Genomic DNA, 15,729 nt, shown 5'->3' with positions numbered 1-15,729 from the left:
GCAGCTCTTAAAACAACAGTAAGCCAGACTGTTGGTGTGTGGAAGAGTATTTACTTTTGGTAGTGCTGTTGTAGTTAATTTGTGCTGCGCCAATAGTAATGGGAGTTTGAGTGATAGGATACAAGCAATATGAGAAAACGATTCAAATTGCATAAAACAGCTCAGCGTAAACCAAGCTTGAAAATCAAATAGTACAATAGTATGTAGGCATTTTGTTGCCCAGTTTTTAACTGAGAGACCTAACATAATAGCATGCATTTGGCTTTATAAAAAGGGTATGTGTGTATAAATAAAAATACGCTATTATATATTTATATGTAGATATATAAATACACAAAGTGTATTTATATTTTATATATACAAATTTTTCAAAGGCAAATACATTCACATTTCAAAAAGTATTAATGATTCAGTTAACTTTTGTCTTATTTGAATAAAATATTTGCATTATGAATGTAATAGACAAATAGTACATTTCTTAATGAAATGAAATCTGTTGAGAAATTTAAGAGTTGAACTAAATTTGGTTGTTACTTCTTGAAAGATGAGCTGAAACTGGAGTTATTTTGTAGCCAGAATACAAAGAGAGCATAGTACTTACTGAGAAAAAATAATTCAGAAAGAGCAATTTAGCAGTCTGTCTTTCAGCTTGTTTTTCACATTAGGAGGCTTATCGGTTTGTAATTGAAGTTTACAGAGTCAGTTGAGGAAGGAGCCAGAGATGATTACTTGGGCCTATGCAGGAATGGCTGTGGTAGCAGGAGCAAAACCCTCACAGCTGCACCCTTGCAGCAGCTCTTGCCGTGTGAGGATGAACGGAGCTGTGGATAATTTGCCTCTGAAGGTGATGTTTGAGGGAGAGTTTGAGATTAAACCCCAAAATGTACTCAGCAGCATTTGCGTCAAGTCTTCTGCCTGTCTCTGGTTCAGAGACTTCCTCATCTAGGCGAGTTTCTGTGTATTTAGTAACCTTGAGAAGGTCTCAGTCTCCCCTTGGCGTCTGGTATGCTTTTGGTCCTCGTCACGTCCTGTGTGGTGAGGAGTTTCCAGAGACGTGTGTTGTGAAGAACCACTTCCGTGTGTTTTACGTCAGCTTTAGCAGGGTCCTGCTCTTGTGCTGGAGGAGGTGGGTACGGCTGGTGAAGTTGCTCTCCAACAAGCCTGCCGATTGTGCTACATCTTCTTCAGTTGTCACTTATCAAGGAGGAAGAGTCCTAGGTTGCACAGGCATTCTCACAGCAACTGTTTACCACCTTTGGTCATCTCTGTTGTGGTTCTAAGAGCCCTGTCTTTATAGTTTTACGCTGTTTGAGAGAGAAAAACCAGTTCTGTGTATGATACTCAGTGTGATAGATCAGTACATTTGGAGCACCTCTCCTATGAGGAAAGGTTGAGGGCCCTGGGTTTGTTTAGCTTGAAGAAGGCTCTGGGGAGACCTCATTGTGACCTTCCAGTACTTGAAGGGAGCGTATAAACAGGAGGGAGAATGGCTGTTTATGAGGATGGACAGTGATAGGATAAGAGGGAATGGTTTTAAACTGAGACAACAGGGGAGGTTTAGGTGAGATATTAGGAGCCTGATCCTGGTGGTTGGCAACCCTGCACATAGCAGGGGGGTTTGGAACTGCATGATCGTTGTGGTCCTTTTCAGCCCAGGCCATTCTATGATTCTGTGATTTGCATGGTGAATTTTCTGCTGTTTCTCTATTCCCTTATTATTTTGACTATTCAAAATATTAAACCAATAGTGCCATGAAAATACCTACTCTTCTACCAGAAATTCATGTCAGCAAAGCCTTTGGGGAGTTATTGAGTTGCATTTATTGAGTACAGTGATGCTGACTTAAGGAATATGATTTTTATATAGTGAAACACTTTTTTAAAGACAAACCAAACCTATAACCATGGGGATAAAATTATGTGAGGCAGTTTATAAATGTATGTAATAAAAGTGTATAACTTTTACAGATAGTTTGGTCTCATTCAAAAAGAATCAGTTACACCAAATTCTCACCATAAAAACTGCAGTGTTACCCTTCAAATGTAATGATTCAAAATATTAATAGCTGTGCAAAAAAATGGATTATGAGAGTAGGTGAAATTCAGTATGAACTTTGGGATCTTTGTGATTGTTGGACAGAGAGAGCTAATACATTTTTTTTTTTAAAGCATTCCCTTTAAGTGCTTGTATCTTAAAAATGTGCAAAAATAATAAGTAACAGCCTTGTAAATTAATTTCCAGCAGGTCTTTGCTGATCGTTTTCAGCATTCATTCCAATTCTTACTTGTTAACTGTTGATTCTGCATGGAGGAATTCACAGTGGTGAATTCACATGGACATTATTCTAGATCTGATAACGTACCACATTGCAAATTAAACTAGATATGTTATCTATAACAAAATGCCTATCAGACTGCAAGTATTTGTTATACCTTTGCAAAGAGAAAACTGCTTATGATCCTTCCTTTTTCCTAAATTAATGTTGTTAGGATTGTAAACAAAAAAAATCTTACAGTTAGGTACTATTAATGCTGATTTCAGTCATGAGAATTCTAATAGTTCATATCATTGTTTGAGGGTAGTAACACTTGGCCTACCACATGACTTCAGTTAGTTTTGCTAGATTTTATAGTGGGCTTCACGATTTAGAACAGTACTTAATGATTACACAGAAGGATAATAGTTGCCTATGATGAGAAAAGTTATTTCTGTATAATTTGATCTTAGTATAATAAGTATTACTTTTGTTTATATGAACTTGCTGTTAGTTTTATCTGTGTTTATCATCAAGCCGAGTTTTTATATGTTAAGATGTTATTTTTGTTTTAAACTGTAAAAGATATGCAAAGTTACCAGTGCCATGACAGAAACACATTGTTGAAATAAACATATCTTGTTCATCACACTTTCATGCTTGTAATGAGCATAAAACTTAATCTCTACTTAACGCCAAGTTCTGACCTTTTTAATGTGCTCCACGGTTCCCAGAGATTAATTGTGGTACAAGTAAGCAAAACCATAACATACAGTGGAGATTACCGACACTGTACGTACATGAATGCAAATGTAGTCCTTATGTGTGGGTACAGCAAAATGTGATTATGATACCAGAATTGTCAGCAAATGTAAATGCGGTGACGCTGATTGCGATTTGACAAGACTGAGATGATGCACTCTCTTGCTTGTAAGCATTTTTGCTTCCAGTCATGTGGCCCTGCCCCTTCCTTATCACTCCTTCAGTACTTTCTGACCCTTTATGAGGTATATCCTGGCATCTTACTTTTTCACTGTAAAGAGAAACTCCATTGTTTTGATGCAAAATGTAAATTTTTGTGTAAAAGACGTGTGCTGACATGTCCTTTCAAATTCTGTTTTCTGCCTGAAGCCTTTTTTTAGTTTGTTTTTCCTCAGCAGCTGTGCTAAAGCCCTTTTTGTCTTAATGTATTATTCATGTTATATGCAAACATTTCCTGCATAATTTCTTCTTCAAGTCCCTGGCCTTCCTGTCTGTACTTTAGTCTCTTCCTTCAAACCAATCTTGGTAATGTATCCTCATGGTTTTTGCACGTGTGTGGGAGTTGTGGGGGAGGGAGGGGACTCCCTTCAAAGCCCCATTTTAATTGCTTGGGTTGTGAAGTATTTGTTGTGTTCCTTCCTCAATGAAATTCTGCTTGCTGTAATATTCTGCCCCCTAGCTAGATGGTGCTTTTTTTGGAAGGACAAAGAATGCTTTGGGATCCCTGCGTGTACAGATGATGTCAGGGTGATGAAACAGGATCCCATGTTGCTCTCTGACACAACAGTGGCCCCAGAAGCACCCGGGAGGCTCTGCTCAACAGCAATTGCACTGTGCAGAGGTGCTGGCTTTTCTGTCCTCTATGTAACACCAAACCACCCGCATATGTAATGGTGGCAAGAATCAAATGGTAGAAAAATGAGATCAGTCAAATCTGAAGCATCCTTTTGATACATTTAGTCTCAAATTCTTTGGTTTTTAGCATTTCCCTACTGTATGGTTTTAGTGCTTGTGGGTAGCTTCCTTTCCCCTGTGCATATTTTCTGTAGTAAAAGCATTAAGTTCTTGTGTGAGTGGCTTAATCACTGGCTGATGGTCTAGTTTTGTGACAGGCAATGTGAGTTGCCTTCTGTTCTGCTTCTTGCTGGAGCAGGAAAACCTCCCTGTTTTTAGTGGAGACTTCTTCAGATCCTGAGCCACCCTTTGCATCTAGTTCATGTGTGACATCAGGGTACTGGGAGAACACGCACAGTTGGTTTGTGTACACACTTGTGAATCAGAACTTAAAATTTCTCCTGTTTCTTCCAGAGAGTGTAATCATCAGTGATTATAATAATAAAAACATGTCTTACAATCCTGGTTTTGAGTCTAATTGCAGCAGGCTGTTAGAGACATCATCCAAGAAAGCCAAAATAACTGTTTTAATACTTAAGTGATACCAGAATTACAAATAACCTTAATTGTGACATAACCCCTGTGGTGTGTGTATGGACAGGTATGTTTCTTTCTAAGGACTTCCAGTAGCAAAAGCCCCTCACTACGAGTGACTCTCAAGAGTTTTGAGAGCGTGAGTATTTCTAAAGGCTTGCTGTTGAGTTTGCTTGTTGTGAGAGTTGATCTAACAGCTGGTTTATTTAAATTATAGTCAAGATGAGACATTGTGCAATCAAACAAATCATTAATTCTGAAGGAAAAAAACAAATATTGAAGGTCTCTTTCTGTTCTTATTTACATTTTCAGACTTTATGTTCAGATTGTTTACTGATCCTGCAGTAGAGTGACAGAATTTAATAGATGAAATTTGGGAAACATTTAATGCCACGTTTTGTATTAATTTATCGTAGAGAAATGGCTGTAGTATTGTGGTCTACTGTTAGTATGAACAACAATGTTAATGGAACGGTGATTTCCTGTCTAGTAACTGTTTTTTTTTCTTTTCTTTTTTTTCCTTCTGGCACGTTCCTGGTACTCCTACTTGCTTGTGGGAATGAATATTTTGATCCCTGTGAATTCTAGAGCCTATTGTGAAGAATGGCAGGCCTCCAACGTCACACAGTATGCACTCATTTCTCCACCAATACACAGGATCTTTCAAGAAGCCCCCTTTACGAAGACCACATAGCGTCATAGGGGGCAGCCTCGGCTCTTTCATGGCAATGCCCAGAAATGGGAGCAGACTAGGTAATTTACTATATTGTTTGTTTAAATTCTGTGAAAAATAATGTCTGTATTGTTTCTTAGCAAGGGACACGGTTACTCTAATGCTTCAATAAATCTCAGGGAATGCATTAATTTTTTTTCTGGGGTTGCTGGGAAAAATTTCTTTGAAGGTACTGAATATCTCATAGAATTTTAGGATGAGAGCAATTAAAAGAACCTGTGAATTTTTGAGGAGTTAAAAAGTTCTGAAAGCTGCAAAGTACTCTTAATACTTTACAAGGATGGAACCTTGTGTCCAGCTCAGTTAAAAGCAGTGGTGAGAACTACAACTGAAAATGGAAGATAATCACTGTATCTGGAATTGAAAAATGCGATGCATTACTTAGAGTTTTCAATAATGCAAGAAAAAAAGTGTTTTTCAGTGATAAAATAAGGCTACTCGACACTATCTTTTATTGGTGTCTTGAGTTATACTTTTGGTTCTGTGGGGCAAATGAATTACAAATATGTTTTTTTGTTCTGTTTCAATTAATTTATCATATTGTTGCCTCCAGTCAACATTAATGTTTTATCCTGCTTTTATGTTTTAAATTCTGCGTAATTGATTAATGCTGGTAAAATGAGAGCAAGTCGGCTTAATTAGAATTTTATGAATTTTTCATCTTATGCTCTTCTTTCAAAGTGTGTGACACTTAAACTGATCTTGTTCAAGATTAAGCTACGAGTTTTCAAGATACTTATCAAACCACTTACATCTTACATCCACTCTTCCTTGTTATCACTCATGCAAATTTTGACTGCAGTATTCATTCCTGGTTTTACTCAGCTACTTCATGGTACTTTTTATTTTTTTTGACAGTAATCTAATGGGAAGACAAAGTGGTTTGTTTTTTTCTGGTGTGTGTTCTTTCTTTTCTTTAACTAAAGATTTCTCTGCTTAGGAGTATTTTGTCTTTTATGGCAATTTATATGTGAAATGTGTACAGAAGGATTAGCAGAGTATAGTTTTGTATTGTGTGTTGCTTTTAAATGGTGTAGTAGCACCTTTTGAAGGGCAGATTTGTCAGTAACCTATTCCTTGCCAAATTTCCACTATAAGCTTCAACTTTGGGGAGGGGGAAATCCTTGACAGGTTGTGTTTTTTTAATCATCTTCTGGTTTTCTCAAAGTTGTATTTTTCACCAAAAAAAAAAATATTAGTACTTCAGTAATACAGAATAATGGCATTTATTTTCTTTTTAAGGCGATCAAGTCTTGTGTGTTTAATACTTAGAATTTGTAGAAGGTGTTGTAGTACCACATATTTAATATCTACTGATCGCCATTGAATTTGTCATTTCACCGAAGGTGTACAGAATAGATTCAGTGACTGTGCTACTTATTCATCACGTGTTTTCCCTCTTTCTCTCTAGAAGGATTAGTCACTCAAAGTTTGATATTTCTCTTATTAGTTGTCATCTCATTTAATGAAAATTTAACCTACCTGTACAAGTTTAATAGCATTTTTCCATTTGTCTGTGGAAGCAAAATTGCTAATATTCTCTCTGCTGCTTCTTTGCATCTTTTCTCCCTTTGTTCATGCCATATGGGAATGGTTATTACTCAGCAGGATGCTTAAGTATTCTCCTTTGGGGTAATGACATAAGAAAAGAATTGGTCAAATATCCCATGCTACATGAGGCTTTTGTGTGTTTGTGTATTTTTATTCATTCTATTTTCTTTCATTTTTTTCTGTGCTAGTGATGGGAACATGCTATGAGATTCTTGAAATAGCACATAGTGGTAGTTCTAAAAGGATGACTTGGTTAAAAAAAAAAAAAAACTAAAAAAAAAAACCCACAGAATAAACCTAGGTCTGCCACAAGTACAGCTTCAAACAGCTTGCTTCTGAATGAGATTATCACTATGAGAATTCACTGAGCAACCTGGGAGGGATTTCTTGCTTGTTTTCTGAGCACTAAATGTACTGCAGAGTTCCTGCTGTTGTGGTAACATGTAAAGTCTCAAAACACTTTTTAAGACCTTTCTATGTGAAAATATTTTGATTAATTTGAGGAATTGTAAAGACAGAATTGTGTCTTTGTTTAATGTTTTGCATTTGGTTATTTTGATGTTTTTTCAACAATACAGATGACTCTCTGGGTGAACTCTCACTTAGGAAGTCCACTGATGCAGGTCCAGATGAGTTTTTCTCTCTTTCGTATACCTCATAACTATAAAGCTCCTGTAGTCCTGCACTTCCAGAAATGTTGTAGATCCTTAAACAGTTGGAATTAATAAACAATGTGTGTGCCCCATCTGGCTTAATATAGGGCCAACTTCAGGTGTCCCTGTTCCATATCTATATTACTGGGAACACTGAAGTGGTATTTGGAATACCCAAAGCCAATTCTGACCAGCATGGACCTCTGGCTGGTTATCTTCAACAGCAGCAGCAACTCACCCATGCTTTGACCAGTTGTCTCAATACAGTAATGAGGATCTGTTTCCTTGTCATAAATATCTCAGTTGAAACGAGAATTGTATTTTCATAGTGCTTTCATAGTCTATTATTGTTAACAGCAAAAGTTCCATAGCACAGCCATGCTGGATATTCAATTAGATATGTAAGAGTACGCTAAAACATCTTTGTAAGAGATGGCAATTGGATATATTATTAAACACTATTATTAAATATTATTAAAGCCTCTGAGGACTATGCAAGCTGGCTTTGGTGCAGATGAACTTGTCTTAGAAAAGCTTAGTGTAATTAAGTATTTGCATGATTTTCAGCTTTGCTAATCAAATATTATCATCATGCATACCTGTATAAAATTATCAGAATGCTTCATTCTGGTACTTATGCTATTAAAATAATGAATATGGGCTTCTATCAGGGCTTTTTCAGTAGAATAAAACAAAACGACACATTCCTAAATAGATAACAACACTGTCAAGGTATTAGGAAAGAAAACAACCTTAAAGTATCCCACTTTAGAATACAATTAAAACATCTGCACACCTTTCTGGATAGAAGCAGCTGGATAGTCAGCATATCAGAAATGTAGACACATGTTTCATGTTAGGATACCATCTGTAACATCAGCAAATAATGTACTTAGAACATTTTGGTCCATCATGGTTATGTAGCTTCTCCAGACAGCAGAATTAATCATGTCACAGTAGTTTTCCATGTGGATTGATTGTCATCATCTTATGGAAGTCTGAAGTGCTACATTTTAGGCTTAAATGAGACAGACTAGCTTTGTCTTCTCATTACTGATTTGTAAAAAGCAGAGTCGTCTAATATCTCTATTATCTGTCCCAAGTGCATGGTTCTGTGTTACTGGTTCTTGAAATATTCCTTAGTTGTGTATTACTGCGTTCTTTTTGTCAAGTATTCTTTTGAGTGGAAGAATTATCTTTGTCAACTGGAGTACTCTGGTTGTGAATGCTGCTTTTTGAAGTATAATGTTTTTTTAAAACAATTTCATGATACATTCTCTTACACAGATGGAACACTGTGTATTTTAGAAGTATGACAGTATCAGTCACATGATTATGTACATGTAACTGTCAGGGTTTCTTTCCTTTTTTTTTTTTTTTTTTTCTTATATGATGTAATTGTTTCACAGCTTAGAATACAGTAGCTCTTTAGTTTCATGGACGTTGTCCAGAAAACTGTCTATTGTCAAGCATTTGTCCCCATCAAGCAGAGCTCAGAGCTGCCCCTCCACTCCCTGTGAGGAGCTGCAGCCGCCATGGGGCCTCCCCTCAGCTCCTCTGCTCTGCGCTTGGCACACCAGGGTACCTCAGCTGCTCCTCATGCCTCGTGCTCTCTAGGCCCTCCGCCATCTGTTTTGCCTTCCTTTTAATGCTCTCTGATAGTTCTGTGTCTTCCTTGTGTTATGGGGCTGCTCTTCAGCCTCTCGTTCTCCAGTCTGTACATATATGCTTCATCCCAGATATGGTCTGGCACTTACCATTAAAACTTCGTGCCATTGGTGATTGCTTTGCCTTATCTCTTCTCAAGGGAGTCAACAGCTCCTCACAATTCAGTATTTTGTTCAGAAGGATGCTATCAGAAGCTGTAGCAAAGGTTTTACTGAAATAAAAAATATCACAGCAGCTGATTTTCCTTGGTCAAGTAGGTGGATCACCCTGTTGTAAAAGAAAAAGCTTACGAAGATTTGACAAAAATAAGTAATATTTTATCGTTTTAGCCTAAGGTTAAAGTTGATCTTTGGGAGTCAATTTCTGAAAGTCTTTCCCTTGTGTTCAAACTAAAGTGTCTCTAGAAGTACTGATGAACCTTTGGTTTGAAACCAAGCTGCAAGGAGTGAAGCTTATTTATTTTCACTCTTGTTTAAAATCTGAGCACGACTTCCTGAGAAAATTCTGATACACTCTGGACTTTAATCAAAATTCAATTTAGACCCATGCTGCTGCTGTAAATTGTGCTTTGTATATGGGATTTGTACTTGAAGAATTGTAATTAAACACAAATTGAGTTAAAATAGATGCTGTGTAAGTACCTTATGAGTTACTCTTTTAATATCCTTTATACTTTCTGTAAAAAGAAATTCATAGTACTAAGAAAGAATTTAGTCCTTTGAAGTTGATATGATTCTGCATGAGCTAAACTAGACAAACATTTGAGAAGATGTGTTGATATCCAAACTTCGTCCTGAAGGGTTTTTTTCTTGAAAAGCCAGTTTTCTTTCTTGGCAGTGATAAAACATGCATGTTCTCTCTCTGCCTCTCTCTCTGTCATTCTTTCTGTGTGTGTGTGCTGTGTGGTATTTGTTGTTTTTTCTTTTAATTGCTGTAGTTCCGAGCAAATGCTAAATATTTTGAGGTATATTGAACTTTTCATGTTTTGTTTATGTAAGTTTTTTTCAGGGTAGAGTTTGTTTGTCACGATCTCTTTTATACTGTCCAAGATCATGCTTAGTAATAGGAAGAGAAGAGGTCAGGGAAATTTGTGTCTTTTGCCACCTCTTAGGTATGTGCATGTATTTAGTCTGCAGCCTTGCCCACAGTGGTGGAGTTGGAACTATATGATCTTTAGATCCCTTCCAGCCCAAGCCTATCTGTAGTAATTTGGAGCTCAAATATTTTAGAGATGAGAATGGAACATTACTCAGGGTAACTTGCTTGTATGACCAATTTCACATTGTGTGTGTACTTTTGCACACCATTTGTCACTTTATGCTATTAATGATGCCACTTCAATTCTTCTCTTCGTTCTTTACAGTAATAGACTTTCAAAGTCTGGAATATTCTGTGGCAGAAAAGAAATGTGTTTGGTACATACAGGACATATGTAAACTGTTTTATGATGGACGAATCTGCAGGGTTATATTTGAAAGTACTGATTTCAGTTTTCATAAAGATCCTACAACCCCATGTAACTCCACATTTGGGACTTCTGAAAATGATACCTATACTTTTTGGTTGTTTTGTGTGTTGATTTATTTAAAGTTTTTTTATTTAAAGGCGCTTGCAAAGCAAATAGTCTGAAACTTTTAAATATTCTCATATTTTATATATTTTCTAGTGAATCTCAGCTTTCCATTGCAAACACAAGTTTTTCTAATCCAATAGTAGCTAGTAGGAAGAGATAACGAGGAAGGTCAGAAGCTGAAATCCTGATGGGAGGGTGGCTTCTGGGAATTAAAATAGGGATTTGACCGTCCTTTGTTTTGGAAAAGTCTGTTCTGCTGAAAGCTGAGTAAGAAAAGTAACATTAATGTTTGGGTGTGAATTTTATCAAGTATTCCTTTTCCATTCTGAGATCCCTGAGCCATGAAAAGTGTGCTGAGAATACTATTACTGCAGTGAGCATTTGAAATAGAAATCACTGCACTGTTGTTTTCTGCCTGTACTAGAAAGGTAATTTAGTGGAAAACTGACTGGTCTTTTTTGTTTTGTTTTGTTTTTTTAACTATTTTTAAGATATTGTCCATGAAAATCTGAAAATGGGGTCAGATGGTGAAAGTGACCAAGCTTCTGGAACATCATCTGATGAAGTTCAGTCTCCCACGGGTGTTTGTCTCAGAAACCGAATACACAGAAGAATCTCAATGGAGGTAAGTTACTTTTCATATAAGGATTGTTTAAATTGACAAGAGAGAATGGAGTTGTTCTAGTTCTTTGTAACTGGTTGTCTTCTCAATCATTTTTAAGCATTTTGACATACTTAGTGTGGAGAGGATTAATACAATAGTACTTAAAATGTCTAGCTCCATTTGTCACACACAAATAAGACAATTGTCTTGCTTTGTTTATGAGCTGCTTAGTTTGAAAGCTAAATATGTTTTGAAACTTTAATTTCTAGGAAGAATTTATTATACGTAGTTTTTAGAATATCTGCATATTCTGTACAGTTCATCAAGTATGTTGAAGGAGTGGTGGTGTTTAGCTAATTTTTTTTCTTGAAACTGTTGTGTAATCTTTCTAAAACGAATGTTGCAGAAGCAGCAGCCCGGACTGCTTGAGTCTTTCTTTCTCTTCCTGTTTTTTAATGAACGGAACCTTACAGGATGGTAAACAAAAGGAGGAAAAAGTACCTTACGAAGAACTGTGCACATAATTTCCTTTATTTATGAGTCTCATTATGAATACTAGCCACCCTTGTGCCTGCTTTGTTGTCGTTTCCCTTGGCAAAGAAAAACAAAATGCTTCCCTGTTTCTCGAGTGTGTAAAAGTGATAATAGTCCCTTCGTTACAGAAGCATGTAAAATTTTGCAGTTTCTCCATAACAGCATGTATACCAATATGCATAGTTTGTAAGATTTTAGATCTTCTTTCAATATATGAAGTATAGAACAAGGGAAGCAGATCTGTGTAAGTTACGCAAGGGTAAAAATGCCAGAAAGATTTGATTAGTGAGGAATTCTGTTATGCTTGGAATTCCAGGACTCCAAGCATGTAATGCTGGTCTGATTCCAAGAACTTACAAATTATTTGTATTCATTATTTATATCTTCTACAGCACCTTTAATTTTTCAATAGATATCAAATAAAACCAGCTTTTTAGTGGACTCCTAACATTGTGAAGAAGTTTCTAGTATTACTCTTTCAATGGCTTTCAGAAGTTTTTATTTCAGTTTGGTTTATTCAGTGCTGATTCTCTCATTTTTCTCCAGATTCCAAGTGCTTATTTCTAGTTCTTGAACATTATATATTTTTTTAATTGAATAGCCCAGTCAGTGAGAGCATTCATTTTTTGGCAGCTATTCCAGGCTGTTTTGTGAGAATTTTAATGTTTCCCCCAAATCACTTTAGTGTTAATTTAGTAGCTTTTAAAATAAGGTTTCAAACTAACATTTGAGAACATTCTCACTTCTGGATTTTAGGAATGCTGTCACTGATGGATATTTTTAGCTGACACCAGTTTATACTTTTGAAGTGGTCTGTAGCATGGTAGGTGGGGTTTTTATCCTGTTTGTACATGCCACAGAAAAGGAGCTGTAACAATCTTTATATCTTTGATTGAAAAGCCTTTCTAATCGTAATTACTTCAGTGCAATCTATCTGGTTTCTTAAACAAAAAAGCCGTAAGTGATTATATCGTCTGCCTGTCATTCCCTCGTCCAATTTTTCCCGTGGGCTTTTTTCAGTCAGTTTTGACAGATGAGAATCTTGGACGATAATTTTCTCCTCATTTCTACAGGGGGGGAAACTTCTGAATCAGAATAGACTACTAATCTGTACACTGTGGGAAAGATGCAGCCTCTTAAATACTGCAGAATCCACATAGAATTTTGGTCTCAAGAAGTACATCCATAGGAGACCTGTTTTTCCTGGCTTTACTGTCCATCAAATAGCAACAGTTGCTCCCTTGGTCTTCCTGGATGCCAAATAAAGGGTTTCATTCTTAGTTGAAATCTTGCCTGCATCATGGAGTTGGCTAGTTCAGTAGTAGTGATGCCATTATAGAAAGAAATGGTCTTTGTTCAGAAGTGTCTGCTATTTCAATTTTATTTTGTTAGTGTGTGGAAATCTGACATTTTTAGACATGATTAGGTAGCTTGAGACTGCATTCCCTTTATATTCTGTGTGTATGTATATATATACATATACACCCTACACTGCATACACAGGTTAGAGTAAATTAGTATGTGTGATAAATTTTTATTTGCTGTAGTCTGCTTTAGTCATTAATCATATATGAAATCCACTGCAAAATGTACTTGAAATATACATAGTTGGCTAAACTCAACAAACCAATATTCTTTGTTTTTCTGTGTTAAAATGAATATGCCTGTCTCAGTATGAATATATCCTTGTGCTTATTTTGGCTACTATTTACTGTACTTGTAATTCTTTTTAATATCAATTCTTATATATGTTTGTTTCTACTGAATTGGCAAAAGTCCTGGGTTTTGTTTTGGTTTGTTCTTAAGGAAATTAATCAGGTAAAACTGAAACTCTGGGAAAATCTTTTTATTTTTAAGGACTTATTATAAATATCACGATTTTATGCATAACTTCCTTGAAATTCTGCAAATCAGCAGCCCATTAACAAAAAAAAAAAAAAGCTCTCTAAAAACGTTCTGTAATCAGTGCTGATTACCAAGGCTGTGTCCTGGTGTTCTTGGGATGTTTTTTGCACATCAGAATACACACTATGATCTTTAGTGTCTGCTATATTACTGCTTTCTCTGTAATTGTTAAATAATTCTGAGCTAGAATAAAGTCAAGGGTATTTGGAAGAGCACATGCCGGAATCTCATTTTGTTGTCTAGATAAAATGTATTTTGCAAGTAACCCATAAGATTACTAGTAGTCCATAGGACAGTTGCTTACCCCCTTTCAGTACCCATACTGACAGTAGTTACAAACATATATTGTGTGGAGAATTTGACTTCCAACAGCAAGTGTTCGTTGGAGGCCCTGTGCCCATGCAGTGGATGGTGAATTCTTCATTAAGTACAGTAGTGGGTAAAAAATAGGGAGATACAGTTTGTGCAAATTGAAACATCTGTTTTCCTTTCCCAGAAATCCAAAGTCTGTAAGCTGTCTTCCTATGTGAACTGGCAGAGGGCCATAACCCACTGTTCACCAGCCTGTTTCCCAGATACTTTATCCTGAGAAACAGTTCTTATCCATCTGACTGTCACATTAGTGGCAGGAGTTTGTTCCAGATCAGACTGCTTCTACCACATTGCTGTAGGGTATAATTTTCCCCTGGGAGGATTAGCTGCAGATTTAATGCGTTTAGCTCAAAAAAGAAACAGAAAGACCATAAAGTAATCCTGTAGTTAGGTGTGAGTTGTACTGATTACCTTCAGAAAAAAAGAATGCATGTAGTTGGGAAAAAAAAGGTTTTGGTGTTTTTACTACACTTTTACTAAGGTTATGAATCCTGCACGAGTCTTGACTGATAGAGCTTGAATAACTGGATTGGTTCCTGGTCAGGGAAATGTACATGCTGCAAAGAGAAACCCACAAAATAAGCTGGCCTTTAAGCAGATGTAGTGCTACAGTTCTCTGTTTGTAAGCTTCAGGTTAGAACATGGCTCAGAGGTCCCCATTTCGATGTGTTGTAAATAGGGCACAATCAGCCTCCATTCAATTGAAATTCTTGAACAGAAGACTGGATGGCAGTACTGATTCAGGCTTTAAGTCAAAGGCAGTACAGTATTTTCTCCTGTCATTAGTTTTGGAAGCAGGAAAAAACTGCAAGAATCACTGCAGAGCATGAGCATTCATCTCAGCATCTCTTACTGTTTGGCAGGGTGCTGTGGATCTCTGCAACAGTGCCTCTTGGGTAAGGCTTCGCTAAGCAAAGATTCTACCTGCTTCTCTGGTTGTCAGCTGTATAATCCTTTCTGCCTTATTTATTGGATTTTGTATAATTACCTTCTCTATGCATTCTGAGATGGTGTAGATCTGCTCACCTCTTCCATGAATCTATGCGGTCACCTACCAGTAGGTAGGGAGCTAAAAATATCCATGAAGCTGAGTACCATCAAGATGTTTACTTCCTTTAACGTGGTGCTGTATTATCTGTTTTCATTTGCACTTGGAAGCTGTCTGATCATTTGCAATGTTGCATAAGAAAATGTGCTGTTGTGTTTGTAGATTCCCACTTTGAGGCTCACATAAAGCTTGATTCTTTTGAAACCCCACTTCAAAAAATGGAGGTCCACATTCTAAATGATTAGTATGGCTGAATGATACATATAAGTATGATTCTAAAAGACTAGTATGACATTGATGAAAGTGATGGGCCTCCTTTTGATCTGTTTGATTAGCTGACTTTCATTTCTTCTCCAGTCAAAGAAAACAGTCACTGCTACAAAAAAAAAAATAATTTTAGCTGTGACTTCTGGAACTTTCCTTCTACTAGATTTTTCTAGGAATAGGGATAACTGTCAAGTAACAGCAGAAAATACCTTTCTGTTCTTCTGTTAGGAATCTATAATCCTAAAGGTCCTCATGTTCCCTTTATAAATGCAGTTTCCTTAGAAAAGTTACTACATTTTGCAGTACCCATTTTATAAGGATGGAATATCTGCTTTTTTTGCTTTTTCTTATCAATAACTCAGCTCCTCTTTTGAGT

General features: G+C 36.6%; 1 protein-coding gene across 3 annotated transcripts in view; it reads left to right on the top strand.

Moving 5' to 3' along the window:
• CDK17 (cyclin dependent kinase 17) overlaps positions 1-15,729 on the top strand; it is an 82,324-nt gene that overhangs the window by 42,242 nt on the left and 24,353 nt on the right. For all 3 annotated transcript variants that reach the window (XM_015858675.2, XM_015858651.2, XM_015858669.2), the window contains 2 exons: positions 5,034-5,198; positions 11,115-11,248. In XM_015858675.2, coding sequence (XP_015714161.1) covers positions 5,034-5,198; positions 11,115-11,248 — 299 coding nt within the window. The remainder of the gene's footprint in view (positions 1-5,033; positions 5,199-11,114; positions 11,249-15,729) is intronic.

Source organism: Coturnix japonica, chromosome 1 (assembly GCF_001577835.2).
Source record: "Coturnix japonica isolate 7356 chromosome 1, Coturnix japonica 2.1, whole genome shotgun sequence".
Taxonomy (NCBI): Eukaryota; Metazoa; Chordata; class Aves; order Galliformes; family Phasianidae; genus Coturnix; species Coturnix japonica.
This window is presented reverse-complemented; position numbering and strand designations above follow the sequence as displayed.